Source organism: Cuculus canorus, chromosome 29, assembly GCF_017976375.1.
Source record: "Cuculus canorus isolate bCucCan1 chromosome 29, bCucCan1.pri, whole genome shotgun sequence".
Lineage (NCBI taxonomy): Eukaryota > Metazoa > Chordata > Aves > Cuculiformes > Cuculidae > Cuculus > Cuculus canorus.
Window position 1 is genome coordinate 1,561,924 of NC_071429.1, and position 21,232 is coordinate 1,583,155.

At 65.1% G+C, this 21,232-nt stretch overlaps 3 protein-coding genes across 6 annotated transcripts; 2 read left to right on the forward strand and 1 right to left on the reverse strand.

The window, feature by feature from the left end:
* Positions 1–595: 595 nt before the first annotated feature.
* Positions 596–6,384, forward strand: ZNF385A (zinc finger protein 385A). Of its 3 annotated transcripts, none has more exons than XM_054051591.1 (8): positions 596–648; positions 1,487–1,580; positions 2,585–2,683; positions 3,319–3,448; positions 3,528–3,728; positions 4,406–4,569; positions 5,082–5,171; positions 5,604–6,384. In XM_054051591.1, exons 2-8 carry the CDS (start codon positions 1,494–1,496, stop codon positions 5,814–5,816), a joined length of 984 nt encoding a protein of 327 aa, XP_053907566.1. In that variant the 5' UTR covers positions 596–648; positions 1,487–1,493; the 3' UTR covers positions 5,817–6,384. The 3 variants fall into 3 exon arrangements, with proteins under 3 accessions (XP_053907566.1, XP_053907568.1, XP_053907567.1); XM_054051593.1 differs by having other exon boundaries at positions 3,531–3,728; XM_054051592.1 differs by having other exon boundaries at positions 1,491–1,580.
* A 1,902-nt stretch (positions 6,385–8,286) lies between these two features.
* Positions 8,287–13,663, reverse strand: COPZ1 (COPI coat complex subunit zeta 1). Its single transcript, XM_054051603.1, has 9 exons — positions 13,594–13,663; positions 11,893–11,961; positions 11,252–11,333; positions 11,047–11,138; positions 10,518–10,573; positions 9,845–9,922; positions 9,260–9,311; positions 9,091–9,129; positions 8,287–8,385 (listed from the first exon to the last, which is right to left on the reverse strand). The coding sequence occupies exons 1-9, from the start codon at positions 13,609–13,611 to the stop codon at positions 8,338–8,340; spliced, it is 534 nt and encodes a 177-aa protein (XP_053907578.1). The 5' UTR covers positions 13,612–13,663; the 3' UTR covers positions 8,287–8,337.
* A 2,394-nt stretch (positions 13,664–16,057) lies between these two features.
* On the forward strand, positions 16,058–20,535 carry NFE2 (nuclear factor, erythroid 2). Of its 2 annotated transcripts, XM_054051597.1 has the most exons (4): positions 16,058–16,130; positions 17,245–17,284; positions 18,161–18,274; positions 18,693–20,535. In XM_054051597.1, the coding sequence occupies exons 2-4, from the start codon at positions 17,270–17,272 to the stop codon at positions 19,332–19,334; spliced, it is 771 nt and encodes a 256-aa protein (XP_053907572.1). In that variant the 5' UTR covers positions 16,058–16,130; positions 17,245–17,269; the 3' UTR covers positions 19,335–20,535. The 2 variants fall into 2 exon arrangements, with proteins under 2 accessions (XP_053907572.1, XP_053907573.1); XM_054051598.1 differs by lacking the exon at positions 16,058–16,130 and having other exon boundaries at positions 17,204–17,284.
* The last annotated feature ends 697 nt before the right edge of the window (positions 20,536–21,232 follow it).

A 21,232-nucleotide genomic window follows, 5' to 3' on the forward strand; every position in this document is an offset into this window, starting at 1 on the left:
CCCCATCCCCATCACCCCCTATAGACCCCCATCACCTCCCACTCCTTATAGACGCATCACACCCCACTCTCTATAGACCCCCCCATCACCCCCCATTCCCCCCCACCCCTATAGACCCCTTCATTCCCCCATCTCCATCACCCCCTATAGACCCCCAGCACCTTCCATCACCCCTTACTCCATAGACCCCCCCATTCCCCCCACCCCATACAGACCCCCCATCCCTCCCAACTCCCTATAGACCCCCCCCATCACCCCCCACTCTCTATAGACCCATCACCCCTCAACCCCTATAGACCCCCCATCCCTCCCACCCCCTATACACCCATCACCCCACACCCTCTATAGACCCCCCCATTCCCCCCACCCCTATAGACCCCCTCATCTCCTACAGACCCCCCCCCAAGGACCTTCCCATCACTCCCCCTCCCCTTTCCCCCCCTCCGTTCCCGTTTCTCACGGCGCCTGCGCTCCCCCCCCCCCCCCCCGGGGCGTTGCGGGGGCGGGGGCGGGGCGGGGCGGGGGCGCGGTCGCCATGGCAACAGCGCTGCCCGCACACGCGTGTCCCGGCACGTGGGGGGAAGGGGGGGTGGGGGGGGTGTGCGCGCGCGTGCGCGCGGGGCGCGAGACGGGGACGCGCGGGAACACGTGAGAACCGGGGGGGGGCAGAGAGGGGAGGGGAGGGGGGGACGGGGAGGGGGCGGCAGAGAGAGGAGAGGGGGGCCGGGGGGGGGGGGGGGGCAGAGAGAGTGGGGAGGGGGGCGAAAAGTGGGAGGGGAGAGGGATGGGGGCGCAAAAGAGAGAAGGGGGGCAAAGGGGAGGACCACACAGAGGGAGGGGGCGGGGGGGGCACAGGGGAGCGGGGGGGGCAGAGGGATGGGGGGGACAGAGTGAGGGGGGAGAGCAGGGGAGTGGGCAAAGGGGGGGAGAAAAGGGGAGAGGGCAAGGGGGGGGGGGAAGGGGGTGGTAGAGCCGGGGGGGCAACGGGGGGGGGGTAAAGGGGAGCGAGAGAGGCAGCGGGGGGGGGGGGGGGGCGTGGGAAATGGGGAGCCACGGGGGGGGGCAACGTGAGAGCAAGGGGGGTAACGGGGGGGGTGGAATCACGCGTGGTCAGGGCCGGGTAAGCAGCGCAGACACGGGGGGGGGGGCAGCAAAGAGGGGGGGCAGCGTGGCTGGGAACCCCCACACACACCACCACCCCCCCCCCGCCCCAGTTCTGCGCGGCGCCATTGGCTGTGGGGGGAGCGACACGGCAGCGGGGGGGGGGACACACGGGAATGGGGGGGCTGCAGGTAAAGCACCCCCCCAATAGCCTACTGGTACGGGGGGGGGGACACCTATGGGAGGGGGGGATTGGGGGGGTGAGGAACCTGGAGGGGTGTCAGGTAAGGGGGGCTTTGAGGATCTGGAAGGGGGGGGTGAGGGAAACGGGGTGGGGGGTCACTGGTGCTGATTGCCCCCCCCGTGCCCCCCCCCCGCCCCCCAGACAGGCGATGCTGCGCCCCCCCGGCCCGCTGGGGCTGCCCCCCCCCGGGCGCCTCCTCCTGCCCGAGGCCACCCTACGGCTGCTGCCGCTGCCCGTGAGTTGGGGGGGAACACGGTGGGGGGGGCACCGGGGTGTCTGTGGGGAGTATTGGGGGGGGAGGGAAGAGTTCTATCCCCTCCCTGTTGCTGTATAGGGACCCCTGCATGGCATCTGCGTCCCCCCCGCAGTGCATGACCCCCCCCCCCCATGGCACCAGGGAGCCCCTCGTGGCATGTGGGGACCCCCCCATGCCTGCAATCCCCTTCTATGCTATCTGGGACCCCCCCCCCAATGCTTGCAACCCCTTTCAATGGCATCTGGGACTCCCCAGTGCCTGACCCCCACCCCCTATTTCCATGGCATCCGGGACCCCCCCAATGTCTGGGACCCCCCCAAAAGCACTGGACCCCGTGGCATCTGTGACCCCCCTCCAGTGCCTGGGACCCCCCCCCCCCAAGCCTGGGAACCCCCCCAAAGCATCCGAACGCCCTCCAAAAGCACCCAGGACTCCCACACACAACGCCTGACACCCCCCAAACACTGGGGACCCCCCCCAATGCCTCAGCCCTCCCCCTCCCCAGGGCCGGGATGGGGCAGGGGGACCCGGAGTCGGGGGGGCAGGGATGTGGGGCGCGGCCGCTCCCCAGGGTTTGGGCAGGGAGAGATTCCTGAGCAGCTACGGAATAGGGCGGGGGGGGCAAAGCACTGACTCCCCCCCAGACCTGCCCCCCCCAGCCCCCTGAACACCCACTGCCCCCCCCAATGAGCCCCACATGCTCCTGCGCCCCCCCCAAGTGGTGCTGGGGCTTTTTAAGGGGTGTTGGGGACAGTTTGAGGGGAGGGGGGGGCGTATGGGGGGGGTTGGGTGCTGCTCCCCCCCCCTTGGGCAGGATGTGACCCCTGCCTGCCCCACAGATGGAGCTGCTGCTGGGGCTTTTTGGGGGTGGGAGGCAATTTGGGGGGGGAACACGGATGGGGAGGGTTGGGTGCTGCCCCCCCCCCCCAGCCCTGGGGGGCCCCGTCGTCTTGGGCAGGATGTGACCCCCCGCCCCCCCCCAGATGGAGCCGGTGCCCAAAGCGGTGCTGGGGGCGGCGCTGAGCAAACCCCGGCGCCCGGTGATCGCCTGCAGCGTCTGCCAGATCCGCTTCAACTCTGAGGTGAGGCCCCCCCAGCACCCAGAGCACCCCCCCCCCAGCACCCAGGGACCCCCCCCTGCACCCAGAACACCCCCGCTGCACCCAGGGACCCTCTCCAGTTCTGGGGACACCCCCCAAGTACTCAGAGACACCCTCCCCAATGCTTGAGACACCCCCCCCCCCCCAGCACCCAGAGTACCCCCTCCACACCCAAGGACACCACCACCACCCAGGGACCCCCCCTCATTGCTTGGGACCCCCCCAGGACCCCTCCTATTCCCATCACCCAGAGCCCCCCTCAGTTCCTGAGACCCCCTCCCAGCACCAAAGACACCCCCACATGGCACCTGGGACCCCCCCCAATGCCTGCAAACCCCCCCTGTTTGGGGGGTCCCTGGGACAGGGGTGGGAGTCCGTTTGGGGGGTGTCTGAGGCGGGGGTGTCTGGGCTGGTCCCAGAGTGGGGGGTGCCTGTTTTGGGGGCGTCCCTGTTGGGGCTGATGTTCTCCCCGGGGTCTCTGCTTGGGGTTATCCCTGGGTGGGGGGTGGATCTCTGGCTGGGGGGGTTGTTTGGGGTTCCCAGGGGTGTGTGGGGGTGTCTTTGTTGAGGGGGGGGGTCCGTTTGGGGGTGCAGGGGGGTCTGACTTGCACCCCCAGAGCCAGGCGGCCGCCCACTACCAGGGCAACCGGCACGCGCGGCGCCTGAAGGGGCTCGAGGCTGCCCGCGCCCGCCGGGGGGGTGACCCTGCCGAGCCCCCCCCAGCCGCTGAGACCCCCGATTGCCCAGGTGGGTCTCATTTACTCCCCCTCCAGTGTTATCCCCCTCCTCCAATCTGGGGGTCCCCCATTAACCCCTACCGCACCAGCAGGCGAGCAGACCCCCGCACCCGCAGCCCCCGTACCCCCCTCGCCCCCCCCAGCTGGGACAGTAGAGGCGCCCGGGGGGGCTCGGGGGGGTGAGGAGGAAGAGGAGGAGGAGGAGAAGGCAAAGGCCAAGCGGCTCCTGTACTGCGCCCTCTGCAAGGTGGCGGTCAACTCCCTCTCGCAGCTGGAGGCGCACAACAAAGGTGGGGGGCACGGGGGGACTGGGGGGAAGAGAGCGGGCTGGGGGACATGGGGGGGGCTGGGGGACATGGGGGACAGGGGACATGGGAGGTGCTGGGGGGACGCGAGGGGTCTGGGGGACACAGGGGACATGGGGGAAAGAGTGGAGTCGGGAGGCACAGGGGGAGCAGGGGACATGGGAGGTGCAGGGGGGGCCACGGGGAGTCTGGGGGACACGGGGGGGAAGAGAGGTGTGGGGGGACACGGGCAGTCTCGGGGATGTGGTGGGACACAGGGGACATGGGGGAAGAGAAGGGGACATATGGGGACGGAGGACATGGGGGGGGTGAGCGGTCGGGGGGGACATGGGGGACAGGGGATGAGGGGTTCTGGGGGGCACAGGGGACATGGGGGGAAGGGAGGGGTGGGAGGATACAGGGGACAAGGAGGGCTCTGGGGGACACAGGGGACATGGGGGGGCACGGGGGGAGACCTAGGGTGTTCTGGGGGACATGGGGGGGGGGGCTCTGGGGACACAGGGAGAAGAGAGAGGTTGGGGGGACATGAGGACAAAGGGGGGACACGGGCTCCCAGGGGATGGGGAGGGTCCTGGGGGGATCTGTGGGCACAAGAGGGTTCTGGGGGGGGGGGGGTCCCCTGGGGGGTCCCAGGCACAGAGTGACCCCCATTCCTTTTGCAGGGACGAAGCACAAGACGCTGGTGGAGGCGCGCAGTGGGCTGGGGCCGATCCGCGCCTTCCCGCGGGGGGGGGCGGCGGGGACCCCCCCAGCCGAGGCGCCCGAGCGCACCTTCCACTGCCAGATCTGCAACGTGCGCCTCAACTCCGAACTGCAGCTCAAGCAGGTGCCGCCCCCCAAAACCCTCCCAAGGATCCCAGACCACCCCTGAACCCCCCACAGGGGCCATCAAAACCCCAAGCACCCATGAACAGTCCCCCCAGGGACCCCAGAACGCCCCCCCAGGGACCCCCAAATCCACCTGAACACCCCCAGGGGCCCCAAACCGCCCTCTAGGGACTCCAAAAACACCCCCAAACAACCTTTCAGTGACCCCAAAACCCCCCCAGGGGTACCAAAAACCCCAGGCACCCCCAAAACCCACCCCAGAGACCCCAAAACACCCCCGACACCCCCCCCAGGGACCCCAGAACACCCTGGGGACCCCAAAAATCCCCCCCAAAACTCCTCCCTTGACCCCAAAAATCGCCTCAGGACCCCAAATCCCCCTCCAGACATCAAAAATCCTCCCTCCAACACCCTAACCTCCCCGGGCACCCCAAATATCCTTCTCACATCTCTACCCGGGACCCCCTAATGCTCCCCTCAGCCCCCCATTTTTCTCTCCCGGCCCCCCAGCACATCTCGAGCCGCCGGCACCGGGACGGGGTGGCCGGGAAACCGAACCCCCTGCTCGGCCGCAAGAAACCCCGCAGCCCACCCGAGCTGGTACGGCTATGGGGCGGGGGCAGGGGGGCATGGGATGTCTGCTGGGGGGCTATGGGGTGTCTGCTGGGGGTCTACAGGGCACGGGGGGCATGGGGTGTCTATAGGGGGGCTATGGGGCAGGGGGATCTAGAGGGGATCCTGGGGTGCCCTATGGGGAAGGGGTGGGGTGTCTATGGAGGGTCTTATGAGGCTGAGGGGGGGATCTTAAAGTGGGGGTCCTGTGGGGCAGGGGGTGCCTAGAGGCGGTCTTGGGGGGAGGCGTATGGGGCACGGGGTGGTACCTGGGGACTCTATGGGCAATGGGGTGTCTATAGGGTGTCCTGGGGCGGGGGGGAGTGTTCCCTGGAGGGCAGGGGTTGCTCTGTGGGGTAGGGGGGGATGCCTGTGAGTGTACTGTGGGGTGCTGACCGCCCCCCCCGCGCTCCCCCCCAGGCACCGCTGCCGTTCCCCAAGGAGCTGCCCAAGGCGCTGCTGCCGCCCCCCCTGGCCCTCGCAGCCGCCGCCGCCGCCATGGCTGCCCCCCCGCTGCTGCGCCCCCCTGCGCCTCCCCTGCTGCCCGGGCCACCCCTGGCACCTGCCCTGCTGCGCCCGGCGCCCGGGCCGCTGCGCCCCACGCACGCCCCCCTGCTCTTCTCCCCATACTGAGACGGCACTCAAACGGCGCCAAAACGGCAACCGGCACCAAACCATCACCCAGCATCCCGTCCCTGGCAACTGGGAACCGGTACCCAACCATCAACTGGCACCAAACCCTCAACTGGCAACCAGCAACTGGTAACCAACCATCAACCGGTGCCTGGCAACCTGTCCAAACCATCACCCAGCAACCAATACCCAACCATCAACCGGTAACCGGTACCCAAGCATCACGTTACCTAGCAACGGTCACCCTGTGGCCCAACCCACCGTCCATCCCAGCATGGTTCCCTGGCAACCAAGCACCAATGGTCGCCAAGCTCAAATCTGCCTGGCAACAGCAGAATCCCTGACAACAGGACCAGCATCCTGCCTGGCAACGGTTACCTAGCAACCCTCAGAGCAGTGGTTGCCTGGCAACCAGGAGATGCTTACCCTGCAGTCACTCCTGGCAATGGTTACCTGGCAACCATGCCCCTAGTGCCCCCCCCCCCAGCTCAGCTGTTTCTTTTTTTAACTGGAATTGGGATTTTTGGTAGGAAAATGCTGCCCCCCCCGCCCCCCCTGCACAAACCCTGCGGGGACGGGGACCCCCCAGCACCTCGGGATGGGGGGGCTGGGGGAGTCCCCAGCATCGCCCCCCCGCCCCCCCCCGATCCTGGCACCTCAGGGAACTGCAAAGCAATCAGTGATGGCTCGGGGGGATGGGACCCCCCCATCCCCCAGCATCACCCCCCTCAACCCAGGGTGCCCCCCCCCATCAAAGGGAACCCCCCCCAAAAGGAGGTGGCCCCCCCCCCCAAGGATTCCCACCTTAAAGTGTGTGTTCCCCCCCTTCAAGGGACCCCCCCCTTCCTCTTTGGGAGTCCTCCACCCCTCAAGGGTGCTTCCCCCAAAGGAGCCCCCCCCAAAAAAAGGGACACCCTCCCATCTCAAGGGAGCCCCTGCCCTGGGGTGCCCCCCCACCAAAGGGAGCACCCCAAAAGGAGGTGCCCCCCCCATCTCAAGGGAGCCCCCACCTCAGGGTCCTCCCCCCTCGAAGGGATACCACCCCTCCCGAAAAGGGGGTGCCCCCCCTCAAAGAGGACCGCCCTCCACCCCAGGGTGCCCCCCCCCCGCCCAAGCCATGACCTCTTGCACTGAGGGCCGCGCGCCCCGCACATACCTGGTGGGGGCACCAATCCCCCCCCCCCCCCCGGGCCCAGCCCATTGCAATAATGTGGGGGGCTGGGGCACCCCCCTTGTAAATAGCACCCGCGACCCCCGCCCCCCCCCGCCCCAGTACAGCCCCATCAGCACTGTGCCCCCCCCCAGCACTGGGCTCCCTGCTCCTTAGTGCTCCCCCCCATCCTTATCACTCCCCCCACTGTCACTGTCCCCCCCCCCTTATCACTACAGCCCCCCCAATCCCATCACTGTGACCCCTCCCACATCCTTATCCCCCCGCTATCACTGTGCCCCCCCACTCAGCACTGACCCCCCCATCCTTATAGTCCCTCTAAAACCTGCCACTGTGCCCCCCCTTATCACCCCAGCTCCCCCAACCCATCACTGTGACCCCCCCCACTCAGCACTGTGACCCCCCATCCCTATCACTCCACCCACTCTGCCCCCAAACCCATCCCTGTGCCCCCCCCCCATCCTTATCAGACGCCCCACACACACACTTGGTACTGGCCCCCAAATCCATCACTGTGACCCCCCCAAAACACCTTCCCCTCTGAGCCCCCCCCATCCTTATCACCCCCCACACTTGCCCCCCCTTATCACTACAGCCCCCTCCCACTCCTCACTGTGCACCCCATCCTTTGACAGCCCCCCCTTATTGCTCCTGCTATCACTGTGCCCCCCCATCCTTGTCACCCCTGCTGCTATCACTGTGCCCCCCCCTTATCACTACAGCTCCCCCCACTTTGCACTGTGACCCCCCCCATCCTTATCACCCCCCCTTTCCTCCCCCCCAATACAGTGACTCAAGCAAAGCAATAGCAGCTGGGGGGGGCAGTTTGGGGGGGCTCTGAGCCCCGCCCCCCGCATTAGCCTGCCCCCCCCTTCCCCCAGCTTTGCCCCAATAAAGGATGAGGTTTGAGCCCGTGTCACACGTTTGGGGGGGGCTGCGGCCATGTTACTGCGCTCACACACGTGTCCCTTACGTGTCCCCCCCACCCTGGGACCCCCCCCCCCACCAAAACGGGACCCCAGACCCAACACCCGGGTGCGCCCCCCCCAAAACAGGGGGTCCATGTTCGTGTCCCCTCTGCGTGTGTCCCTGCAGCCCCTATGTCCCAATTCCACCCCCCCCAAGGACCCCCCTCACCAAAAACAGGACCCCAGACCCCCCCAATCACACCTCTGCCCTTCCCTGTGTGTTCCTACCGCTCCCCCCCAGACCCCTCCCATTTACCCAAGCTCCCCCCCCCCAATGTGTCCCTGTTGTCCCTCCCAGACTTCCCCGGCGCAAAGAAGAGGCGACACAGGATTTTGGGGGGAGCGGGTCTTGCATGTTGGGGGGTCCTGGATTGGGGGTGCGTTAGCGCAGCAGTGAATACTTGATCTGCTCCTTCGCCGACTGCAGCATCTGGGGGGGCACGAGGTGAGGGGGGGAGCACAGGGCACCCATAGGTGGTGTGGGGTCCCAAGAATTTTGGGGGGTCAGGGGCATCTAAGGAGTCTTTGGGGGGGGGCCAGGAGGTTCTGAGGGGGTCCAAAAGCGTCATCAGGAGGGTTTGGGGGGTGGGGGTTCAGGGGGTCTGGGGGGATCAGAGGAGTCCTGTGATTTTTGGGGGGTCCAAGGGGGTTCCGAGGGGTTGGTGAGGGGTCCCAGAGGTTCTTGGGGGTGGGAATCAGAGGGGTTGGGGGTCCCAGGGGTTGGTTGGGGGTCCCGGGAGTTCTTGGGGAGGGGGAAAAGGGTGGTCCAAGGGGGTGGTTGGGGGTCTCAGGGGTTCTTTGGGGGTTCCTAAGGGAATGGTGGGGGTCTCCAGGGGATCCTGGAGGGGGGGATCAGAGGGGTAGGGGTGTCCCAAGGGTTCTTTGGGGGTTCCTGGGGGGTTAGTGGGAGTTCCTGGGGTGGGGGGGGGATCAGAAGGGTTGGGGGTCCTGAGAGTTCTTGGGGGGGATCCTGGGTGGTTGGTTGGGGGTCCCAGGGGTTCTTTGGGGGTTCCCGGGGGTTGGTTGGGGGTCCAGGGGTTTCTTTGGGGGGGGGATCAGAGGGGTTGGGGGTCCCAGAGGTTCTTGGGGGGGGTCCAAGGGGGTGGTTGGGGATCCCGAGGGGGCCCATCCATACCTGCGACACCGTCTGCTCAGTGAGAGGGACGTCCTCGCCCTGCACACAGCCAAGGGGGGGGTTGGGGGGTGACAGGGGGACACACCCATGTCCCCCCTCCCCCATCGCACCCCGCCCCCCTCCATCTCCAACCCCCTCCTTGCCCCCCCCCCCGGTGCCCCCTCCGTACCCGCACAGCCACGCGATGAACAACTTGCTGGGGGTCACTCTCCAGGACGACCCTGGGGGAGACAGAGATTGTCAGGGCCCCCCCAGGGGGGACAGGGACATGAGGAGACACAGTGGGGGACACAGGGGGACACGAGGGGGAACAGATATTGTCAGGGTTCCCCCAGGGGGACATGGGGGGACAGGGAAATCGGGGAGGGACAGAGATATTGCGGGCGGGGACAGAGACATCGAGGGGGTTGGGGACAGGGACACGGGGGAAATCAGGGAACTGGGGGAGACATAGAGACCCAGAGGGGACTCAAGACCCTTGGTGGTGGCACAGGGACACCAGAAGTGGGGGACACAGGACTGGGGGGGGGAGGACGACAAAGCCCTGAGAGGGGGGTCAAGGCCCTGGGAGGGGAACAAGGACACAGCGGGAGGGGGGGACAAGGAACTGGGGGAACACACAGAGACGAGGAAGGGGACACAGGTCCCTGCGGGGGGGACAGAGACCATCAGGACCCCCTTAGGGTGGGGGACAAGGATCTGGGGGGGACCCTGGGGGGGTCAGTGCTACGGCGGGGGGGCACAGGGTGCTCACCCCCCATCCACGATCTCGTCCACGGCCAGGAAGAGCCCCTCCATGTTCTCCAGCAGCGCCCGCTTCTCTACGTTCTTCCTGGGGGGGTCCTGACAGCTCAGCACCCAGTGCCCCCCCCAGCACCAGGAACGTCCCCCCAAACACCCAGAAACCCCCCAACACCCATCGCTCCCCCTAGGACCAAGGGTGACCCCAAAGCACCCACGGGTGCCCCCTCAAATTCCTCTCAGGACCCAAGGGAGTCCCCCCAGACCTATAAGTGCCCCCCTAGATTCCTCCCAGGAGCCACAGGTGCCTCCCCAGGACCCAAGGGAGCCCCTTTAGGTGCCCCCCCCCCTTCATGAACGCTCCATAGGGGCCCCCCCAGACCCACGGGTGCCTACCCAGAACTCCCCTTAGACCCACACATGAACCCCAAGCACCCATATGTGCCCCCCATGTCCCACCAGTGGCCCCTCATATGCCCTCCCCCACCCATGGGCACCCTCTAGACCCCCTCCCAGAACCATGGGTGCCCCCCCCAGCCCCACAAGTAACCCCCAAGCACCCCTAGGTGCCACTCCAGACCCACGGGTGTCCTCCAGGACCATGGTTGCCCCTCCTAGCCCCACAAGTAACCCCCAAGCACCCATAGGTGCCCCCCCAGCCCATGGGTGCCCCCCCCACCCCGCACCGCAGCATCTGGCTGAGGGAGTCGAAGAGGCAGTTCAGCACGGCCGTGAGCATCAGCTGGGGATGGGGATGTCAGGGGGGGGCTCTGTCAGCACGGGGGGACATCAGGTGGCCCCCCCCTGGCCTGGTGTTCCCTCCTTGGCAACCCCAAGGATCCCCCCCATGCCCCGTGTGTCCCCCTTGTGTCACCCCTCAGCATCCCCCAAGCCCTGCCACCCTGGTGTATCCCCTGCCACCCCGTGTGTGTGTCCCCAGCACTGCATGTGTCCTCCCTGCCACCCTGGTGTCCCCCCTGCCACCTCATGTGTCCCCCTACCACTCCAATGTCCCTCCTGCCACCCTGGTGTCCCCCCGTCACCCTGGTGTGCCCCCATCACCCTGGTGTGCCCCCATCACCCTAATGTCCCCCCTCCCACCCTGGTGCCCCCTTGTCACCCCTGAGCGTCTGTCCTTCCCCTGCCACCCTGCATGTGTCCCCCAGGCCCTGCCACCCCTGTGTCCCCTTGCCACCCCACGTGTCCCCCTGCCACCTCGTTCTCGTAGGAGCTGCCGATGACGTAGAAGTAGAGGTCAATGCTGCTCTTGTAAACGACCGTCAGCCCCTCCAACAGCGCAATCTCACCTGTAAGAACAGCACAGTGTCACCCTCTGCCCTCCCTGTGTCCCCGCTGTCCCCAGGGCAGTGCCACTCCCCTCCCCAGGGGACACGCTGGTCCCCATCCCTGTCACACGCACTGTCGGTGCGGTGGGTCTTGTTGAAGATGTTCTTCTCGAAGGTTTTCTGCTCCTTGGCGCTGGGGTAGGTGTCATCGTAGTACTGCAGAGACAGTGGCACTTGGGGACATGCCGAGGAGCCCCCTGGCACCCCACTCGGGGCCACCACCCCCACCTCCAGCCCTCCCCAGGCCACCAAACGTCCCCGTCTCCCTGCCTCGTGCCACCCAAATGAGCACCTGCGGGCTCCATGTCCCAGTGCCACTCAGTGTCCCCACACCTCCCTGAGGTGCTGTCCCCATCCCTGTCCCCACGCCTCCCTGAAGCACTGTCCGCATCCCTGTCCCCGTCCCTGTCCCTATCCCTCCCCAGACCCCTGTCCCCATCCCTGTCCCCGTCCTCACACCTCCTTACGCCTCTGTCCCCATCCCTATCCCCATTCCCATCCCTGTCCCCACACCTCCCTGGAGTTCTGTCTCCATCTCTGTCCCTGTCCCCATGCCTCCTTAGGCCTTCGTCCCCATCCCTGTCCCCACACCTCCCTGGGGCTTTGTCCCCATCCCCATTGCCATCCCTGTCCCCATGTCTGTCTGGAGCTCTGACCCCATCCCTGTCCTTGTCCCCGTCCCCATCGCTCCCTGTCCCTCGTCCCTGTCCCCCACCTTGGCAAAGAGACGGTCACCATCGTTGTCCAGGATGATGACGGCTTTGATGGTGTAGAGCGACGGTTCCTGTGGCGACACGGACACCGTCATCCCCGCTGCCACCCCCAGGGGACAGGGCTACCCCAGCCCAGCGAGGGAGCAGAGGGACACCCTGTGACACCTCCCATGTCACCCCAATGCTGCCACGTTGGCACCGAGGACATCAGGAAGGACATTGAGTCCAGTTTCCCTCCCAGTCCTGGCGAGGGGGTCGTGGTGGGGCCAGGTCAGGGGCTTCCCCGTGTCCCTGTCCCCATGTGCCCATCCCTGTCCCTGTGTCCCCGTCGATCTGGGTGCTCCTGAGCTCCTGGGACCAAGTTCTGTGATGCACTGACTGCCTGTAGCCACAGCCGGAGTGTAGGACAGAACCCAGTCCCCGGTGCTGCCAGCCCACCGACAGCCACCACTGGCCACCGAGGCCACCACCAGCCACAGACAGCCACTCGTGGCCACCGCCAGCCATCAAGAGCCACTCGTGGCCACCGAAGCTACCACCAGCCAGCGACAGCCACTTGTAGCCATCAACAGCCACTCGTGGCCACTGATGGCCACCGCCAGCCACCATCAGCCATCAACAGCCTCTCATGGCCACTGTTGGCCACTGACAGCCACCACTGCCCGGCACCATCACCCCTAGCCCCAGCCGGGCCCCCCCACCTACCCCATTGCCCCCTATTCACCTCCATAGCCCCCTAATTTACCCCCAATTTGCCCCATTGGCCTTCAATTTACCTCCTTCTCCCCCATTTCACTCATTTACCCCACTGCCTCCACTCACCATTTACCCCCCTTTCATCCCCTTCCTGTCCCCTAGCCCCCCATTTCACCCACTGACCCCCACCACCCCTCATTTACCCTCCCATACCCCTTATTTACCCCCAAATTTATCCCCAAATTACCCCATTTCCCATTTTCCCCCTTCTCCCCCATTTATCCCTATTCCCTCTCCATATACTCCATTTACACTCCTTCTGCCCCCTCAGCCTCTCATTCCTCCCATTTACCCCCACTATGCCCCTATTAACCCCCAATTTACCCCATTCTCACCCAATTTACCCCCTTCCCCCCACCTTCCCCCCACTGTATCCATACACCACATCGTGGCCCCCATTCCCTCTTCATTCATCCCCTTCCCCCTCCCACCCCCTCCCTGCCCCCCCAGCCACCCATTCCCCCCATTTAAGCCCAGTACCCCCCATTTACCAATTTACACCCTTCTCCCCCAATTTGCCCTCATTCACACCATTTGCCCCACTGCCTCCCCACTTCTGCCCCCTCTCTGCCCCCCATCACCCCATTTACCCGATATCTCCCCATTTACCCTCCCATCCCACCTATTTACCCCCAAATTACCTCATTTACCCCCGATTGGCCCCATTCCCCCCAATTTACCCCTTCTCCCCCAATTTTCCCTCATTCCCCCTCATTTACCCCACTTCCCCCCCGCCCCTCCAGTCCCCCATTTACTCCTACTACCCCCCATTTACCCATATCTCCCCTATTTACCCTCAAATTACCCCTTTTACTCCCAAATTACCCCACTCTCCCCCAATTTAACCCCTTCCCCACCACTCTCCCCCCTATTTCACCCATTTCCCCCGCTGCCCGCCCCTCCCTGCCCCTTCAGCCCCCCGTTCGCTCCGGCCCCCCTGCCCCTACCAGGATCAGCGCCTCCATTTTGCTCTCGCCGCTGCCGACGTGGAGCCGGAAGCGCGCCCGACGCTGATTGGCCGCTCACCTGTCAATCACACTGAATGGCCCCGCCCCTTCTCTCTAACTGGTCGGACTCGGCGCCATCTGACCAATAGCTATGCCTCTAAGAGAGATGGGCGGGGACAGGACGTTCCCGCCCTCTCCAAGGCGGGCGCTGATTGGAGGAGCGTACCGTCCGTCACCATCGCGCCCGGGGAGGGGGTGGTGCAGTAACTATGGCGACCAAGGAAGCGCTGACGTAACCGGTTTGGGGGATTCGTGCTGTGATTGGCGGGATCGACGAGTCACGTGGCCGGAAGTGTTGGCCTTGCAGCGGTTGGCCACAGCCCCAGTGGGGTCACGACCCTGGATGAGGGGATGTGGGGACGTAAGGGGGACACAAGGGGGCATTTGCCCCACCATTGCCCCTGCTTCCACCCTACCGCCCCCCATCTACCCCTACTGCACTCATTTACCCCATTACCTCCCATTTATCCCCGGTGTCCTTCCATTTACCCCTCACAATTACCCACCACTGCACCCATTTACCCCCGTCGCCCGCCACTGCCTCTCCATTTACCCCCAATGCACCCATTTATCTGCATTGCCCCCCAATTACCCCCACATTGCACCCATTTACCCCATTACTCTCTCATTTACGCCCCCTGCACACATTTACTCCCATCGCCCGCTCCATTTACCCTCCGAATTACCCCCCCCGTTGCACCCATTTACCCCCCCATTGCACTCATTTACCCCATTACACCCCGTTTATCCCCCAATTAACCCCCATTCTACCCATTACTCCCCCATCTACCTGCCTTACACCCACTTACCCCCTATTTACCCCCACTGCCCCTCCATTTACCCCCACATGGCAGCCATTTACCTCTCCTTACACCCATTTACTCCCCATTTACAGTCATTGCCCCCCACTTATCTCCCAATTACCTCCCCATTCCACCCATTTAGCCCATTACTCCCACAGGGGCGATACTGGTGGGCTGGGGGAGGACAAGAGGGACATGGCGGGGGGGGGGACATGGGGGTGAAGGGGGCAGGAGAACATGGGGGGACATGGAGAAATGTGGGGACATGGGATTGGGAGGGCGCAGAGGGGACAAAAGGCGGCATAGGGGGCTTGGAGGGGACATGGGGATGGGGGGACATGAGGGGCTTGGAGGGGACATGGGGATGGGGGGACATGAGGAGCTTCGAGGGGACATGGGGGGCTTGGGGACAAAGTAGGTGGGGGGACGGGGACACAGGAGATTTGGGGGACATGGGGTACATAGGGGCCTGGGGCGGGGACAAAAAGGGACATAGGGGGAGTGGAGGGGACATGGGGGGTGTGGGTGGACATGGAGGGGTGTAGGGGGACACAGAGGTACGTGGTGGGGCTTGGAGGGAGTGTGGGGACATGGGGTGCTTGGGAGGGACACATAAGGGGACATGGGAGGATTGGGGGGGACATAGGGAGTTAAGAGGGGACGGGGGCATCAGGGGGATACACGGGGGACAGGGACACACAGAGGGTTATGTGGGGACATGGGATTGCGGAGACTTGGGAATATGGGGACAGAAGTGGGGGCCATGGGGACACTGAGGGAGCCGTGGGGACACCGTGGGGGCCATGGCCATGGTGGAGGGGACACACACACAGAGACCCACGCAGGGGCCCCCCGTGAGGTCCCTGTGTCCTGTGGGGTGACACCGGCGGGGGGGTTGGGGACACCGGATACGGGGGGGGGGTGGCGGATGCCCTGCGCCCGGATGATAACGCGGGGTAGGGGGGTCCCCCATGTGTGTGTGTGTGTCTCCGTCCCCGGCGTTGAGCAATTGCCGGTGGCTTCCGGACACCGGGGAGGGGGGGAGACAGGGGGGAGGTAGAACTGTCCCTGTCGCTGCCCCCCATGCCCTGACCCTCCATGGCCACCCTTTCTGTCACCAGGTCCCCACATGCCTGTGACCCCATAAATGTCCCCCCTTCCCCTGTCCCTTGTCCCTGTGACCTCACCGGTGTCCCCATGGCCCTCATTTCTGTACCCACAGCCCCCAACCTTGTGTCCCCACAGCCACCATTGATGTCCCCCTGTCCCTGTGACCCCAGCTGCATCCCTATGTCCCCCCCTCTTACTATCCCCCATTTCTGTCTCCATGTCCACCTTCCCCTGTCCCGTGTGACCCCATAAGTGTCCCCATCTCCCCCACTCCCCTGCCCCCCCCTTCCCTCTACTGGTGTCCCCATGTCCCTGTCCCCCATCTCTGTCCCCAAGCCCCCCCTTTCCCCTCCCTGTGTCCCCAAGTCTCCATCTCTGTGTCCCCCATCCCGTTCCCACATCCCGCCCCACTTCCCCCACTGGGTTCCTGTCCCCCCCGTCCTCCCCCCACGTCCCCCCCCTTGTCCCCAAGGTGTCCCCGAAGCAGGGAACGTGGTAGCAGCAGGCGGGGGGCCTCGCTGGGGGCTGTGCCCGTGTCCCCGTGTCCCCTGAGCACAGCACCAGGTGGGTCCCGGCACCGGGAGCACACGCGTGTGCGATGGGAGAGATGCGTGTTGGGGTGGGGATCGGGGTATGAGCACACGCGTGTGTGCAACGCGTTGGGGTATCGGCTCACACGTGTGTGACTGGGGTCAAGGTATCAGAACACACGTGTGCAACAGGGATCAGGGCGGCAGCTCATGCGTGTGCAATGGGGATTGGGGTATCGGCACATGCATGTGCCTGGGGATCAGGGTATCGGTGCACACACGTGTAACAGGGATTGGGGTATCGGCACACATGTGTGCAACAGGGATTAAAGTACCCATTCACACATGTCCAACAGGGATCAGAGTATCGACTCACGGGTGCCCATGTGTTGGTGTTTTCATGCTTGTGTTGGTGCACACGTGTGCGCAGAGACTGGGGTTTGGTGCACACGCGTGGTAGGGATCGGTGCCCAGGCATGTGCAGGGAGGGGGCACACATGTGCCAGGGCAGCAGAGCATGTGTGTGCCCACACGTTAGGGTGCTTGTGCCCGTATCGGTGCATGTGTGTGCCCCAGGCTCATGGTATTGGTGCACACGTGTGCCCAGAGTCCTCGGTATGTGCACATGTGTGTGTCCAAAGCTCACAGTACCCGCACACGCGTGTGCCCGGGGACCCAGGGCAGGTGAAGGGGCCCCAGCTCAGCCCTGGGTGGAAACAGCACCAACGGCTGTTGGGGAACCAAATGGGGGGGTGGCAGGAGGTGACACTAGAGGGGACACTGTGGGTGACAGTGGGGCTTATGGGGGGTTGACACTTCGGGGTGACAGGGAGGTGATGGGGGTGACAAGGAGGAGACAGAGAGGTGATGGGGGTGACACTAGGACTTATGGGGGGATGACAGGGAAGAGACAGGGAGGTGACACGGGGTGACAGCGAGGCGATGGAGGGTGACAGAGGTGACAGGGGGTGACACCCAGCTCTATTCGTTGTCTGTTGCACAACACCCGCTGTTGGGCAATGGGAGTGGCGCGAGGCGGGGGCACCCATGGGTGGGGAACCCCCCCCGTCCCCCCCAAAGCGGAATTGGGTGGTGTCGGGGGGGGGGTCTGGGGGTGCCTCTGGCCCTCAGCCCCTCTCTGGGCGCAGGGGGAGGCGGTGCCGTGGCTCCAGAATGGGGGACCCCGAGGTGAGCTGGGGGCTTTGGGGAGCACCTGTGGGGGCACCTTAGTCTTGGCGGGGTCCTGGGGGGACTCACGGGGTGGGCTGAGTGGGAAATTTGGGAGGCTGGGGGGGGGTCCCTAGTGGGGGTTGTGGCACTACAGGGGGTTTTGAGGTCTCCTGGGGGGGGCATCTTGATGTTGCTGGGGTCCTGTGGGGGGGGGGGAGGGCTGAGGGAAGTTGGGGTCCCTGGGGTGGAGGGGTGGCACTGGGAGGGGTCTTGAGGGTTATCTGGGGGGCTTTGGGGGTCACCTGCACATCTTAGTCCTGATAGGGTCTAGAGGGGGGGTCTTCATGAGGGCCTGAGGGGTCATCTGGGATCACCGCGGGGGGGAATGTTAGTCTTGATGGGGTCCTGGGGAGGGGGATTAGTGGAGATGTCAGGGTCCCTGGGGCGGGGGAGGCGTGTACGAGGAGGGGACATGAGGGGGCGCATGGTGGGGGGACAGAAGGGGAATTGGGGGGTTGTCAGGGTCCCTAGGGGAGCATCATGTAGAGCATGGAGTCCTGGCGGGGTCCGATGGGGGAAATCGGGGGGGCCTGGGGGATCAGGGTCCTGGGGGGGGGCAATGGGTCCAGGGTGGGGTCCCAGGGCACTTGTGAGGTGCTGGGGGGCCCCCAGTGTCGCAGGTGCACCGGGGAGAAGGGGGGGTGGTCTAGGACCCGGGGAGGCTTGGTCCTAGACGCCCCCCGAAGGCGTCTTTAGGGGGGTCTCAGGGGACCCCAGTGTATGGGAGGCACAGAGGGCTGGGCGGGCACTAGGACCCCGGGGGTTGGGGGGGAAGGGGCGGGGCCGACCCCCCCCCGCAGCCAATCAGAGCCCACGAGGCTTCGGGTCCCGTAGACGCTGGCGGCGCTTGGGGACGGGCGGGGCCACGTGACCTTGGCCCCGCCCACGCCGGGTCCCGCCGAGGTGGAGGTCACGTGGCAGGAGATCCTGTCCCTCAGCGAGCTGCAGGTAAGCCACGCCCCCGTGACTCGACCACGCCCCCTACACGACACGTGGTCTGACCACGCCCCGTCCCGCGTGTCAAATCCCCCCCCCGCCTTTGCTGTACCCCCAGCCCGGGGTGATGCCCGCCCCCACCCCTTGCACCCCCTTTCCCTTGAGTGATTTCCCCCTCCCCCAATCCCATCCATTCATCCCCCTCCCCTTGCAACTCCTCTAACAGCCCCCCCATCCACATTCCTGTACCTCCTGGGAGACCCCTCCCCATTTCCCCCCTCCCCTAGCATCCCCTCATCCCAATCTTTGCTGGGAGACCTTCTAACCACCCCCTGAGTCCCCACCCACCCCCCCCTCTGGAGATGACCCCCCCCCATTGCTCCTCTCTCCCCATCACCCCTTCCCCATCACCCCCTCTCTCTCCCCACAGGGTTTGGATATGGCTGCAGATGCCCCCTTCAGCCCCCCCTTTTGCCCCATCCCTCCTCCCTCTTACCCCCCTCTCCCCTCTCCTGCCCCCCCCTGCTTTCCCACCACCACCTTTGCACCCCCTTTCCCCACTCCCCCACCTGTACCAACACCCTTCGTGGCGGAGCCGCTCGCCCACCCAGCCGCTTGCCGGGCGACGGGGAGCCGAGACGCTCGCCGAGCTTTGGTTTCGGCATTACCGATCGGCACCGACGCTATCGTCAACCTCCCGGTGGAAGATTTCAACGCGGCGCTTTGCCGTGCGCGGTTATCTGGCGCGGAGTTGGCGTTGGCGCGAGACATCCGCCGGCGTGGCAAGAACAAAGTGGCGGCGCAGAAATGTCGCCGGCGCAAATTAGAAGCCATCGCTCGTTTACAAGCTGAGTTGGCGAGGTTGGGCAAGGAACGGGAGCGGCTGCTGCGTGTGCGGGGCCAAGCGGAGCGGGCGCTGGGGGCTCTGCGCCGCGATCTGGCGCGGGTTTCGGCGCAGGTGCTTGGGGCGCTGAGGGACGGAGCGGGGAACCCTCTGCCTCCTGAGCATTTCGGGCTGCGCCTGGCGCCCGATGGGGGGCTCAGCATGGAGAGCCCGGCACTAGGGGAGTGAGGAGGGGGCTCAGGGTGCCATCCTGCACCCCATGGAGCCCCACAGCACCCACAGGTGACCCTTGTACCCCACAGCACCCTTGGGTCCCTTCTGCACCCCATGGGGAGCAATGGGGCCCTCAGGTGCTCAGGGTGGCATCCTGCACCCCATGGAGCCCCACAGCACCCACCGGTAACCCCTGCACCCCATGGAGCCCCACAGAACACCCTGCACCCCACATCACTCCATAGCACCCATAGGTGGCCCCTGCACCCCACAGCACCCTTGGGTCCCTTCTGCACCCCATGGGGAGCAATGGGGCCCTCAGGTGCTCATGGTGCCATCCTGCACCCCCCAGAGCCCACACCCAGGCCCCTGCACTGTCCCCTATGTCCCCTGCACCCCAGGGTGACCATCCCACCCAGGACACTCTGCTCTGTCCCCCTGGGTCCCCAGCCCTGTCCCTGCCACCTCTGCACAGACAATAAACCATCCCATCTCTGTCACCACGTGTCTCTCATCACCTCCTCCCCTGTCACCCAGAGAATGACACCTCCTGTCCTCCTCTGTCCCACTGGGTGAGGGGTCTCCATCTCACCTCTCGCCATCCCTGCTCCCACCTTGGGGCACCTCGTGCCCATAAGGCACTTGGCTATCTGTCACCTCCTGTCACAGCCCCTGAGGTCCCCACAGCCCAGGCAACCTCGTGCCACCTTCTCCCATCCTGTACCCATCCCATCCCCATTGCTGTCCCCTCCATCCTCATCCCTGTCCTGCCCCAGTGCAGGACAGTCACTGAGCCATCCCCTCTGTTCCCAGCTGATCCTGGCATCTCCATAGCCACTGTGTCCCCTCCATCTTTGTCCCCATCCTGTCTGCTCCACGACCGCTCCAGTATCTCCATCCTTGTCTCTATCCTACTCCCTCTACAGCTGTTCCATCCTGTCCCCTCTACAGCTGCTCCATTCCCTCCATCCCAATCCCCATCCGGTCTCTTCCATGATCACCCTGCCCCCTCCGTCCTCTCCTTTACATGGTTGCTCCATTCCCTCCATCCTTGTCTCCCACAACCACTCCATCCCCTGCACCCTTATCAACACCCTTATCCTCTCCCCCCATCCTTCTGCCTCCATGGCCTCTCCATCCTTGTTCCCATCTGCTCCTACCCTACACCCTTTCCCATCCTGTCCCCTCCATTCTATCCCAGCTTATCCGCTCCTCCATCCTTGTCCCCATCCTGTCCCCTCCATTCTATCCCATCCTCTCCTCCTTCCTATGCCATCTTATCCTCTCCATCCTTGTCCGAATCCTCTGCTCCATCCTTTCCCATCCTCGTCCCCATCCTCTCTCCTCTATCCTACCCATCTGATCTTTTCCATCTTGATCTCAGCCTGCCCCCTTCATCCTTGTCCCCACCCTCTCTTCTATCCCATCCTTGTCCCCATCCTCTCTCTCCTATCCCATCCTGACCCCCCCGTCCCCACAGACGGGACACACTTACAAAAATTCCCTTTATTTCCAAGCCCTCCTCCACCCCTCCTGGGCTCCGTCGGGTGCTGCCGGCGTGGGACAAGCCCTGGGGGTGTCACCAGTGTCCCCTCACCCCCCTTTTTGTGTGTGTGTGTGTCCCCTCACCTCCGTCACTGGCCCGTGGGCTCCTCTCGCAGTACCGGCAGCTTCTGGAAAAGTGAAGGCAGGCGTTAGCGATGCCGGGGGGGGAAAAAGGATGGGAGGATGGGGACATAGGGGACACACATATGAAGCCACTCTTACCTACATCATCCCTGCGGTGCTGCCGGGGGGAGGAGGACACTGGGGGTGAGCCAACGCCACGGGGAGACCCCGGGATAAAGCAAGGAGGAGGAAATTTGGGGATGGGAGTGGGGAAAGCTTGAGTTGTTTTGCACTGGGGGAAAGGG

Bases quoted from the DNA above. Each gene is read 5' to 3' on its own strand.
- ZNF385A (XM_054051591.1), top strand. From the start codon at position 1,494: ATGCTGCGCCCCCCCGGCCCGCTGGGGCTGCCCCCCCCCGGGCGCCTC. The intron at 3,449-3,527 runs GTGGGTCTCATT...CTACCGCACCAG, and splicing joins TGAGACCCCCGATTGCCCAG to CAGGCGAGCAGACCCCCGCA. The intron at 4,570-5,081 runs GTGCCGCCCCCC...CCGGCCCCCCAG, and splicing joins CCGAACTGCAGCTCAAGCAG to CACATCTCGAGCCGCCGGCA.
- COPZ1 (XM_054051603.1), bottom strand. The intron at 11,139-11,251 runs GTGCGTGTGACA...CTGTTCTTACAG, and splicing joins CAAGACCCACCGCACCGACA to GTGAGATTGCGCTGTTGGAG. The intron at 10,574-11,046 runs GTGGCAGGGGGA...CCCCATCCCCAG, and splicing joins GCAGCTCCTACGAGAACGAG to CTGATGCTCACGGCCGTGCT.
- NFE2 (XM_054051597.1), top strand. The intron at 18,275-18,692 runs GTAAGCCACGCC...CTCTCCCCACAG, and splicing joins TGTCCCTCAGCGAGCTGCAG to GGTTTGGATATGGCTGCAGA.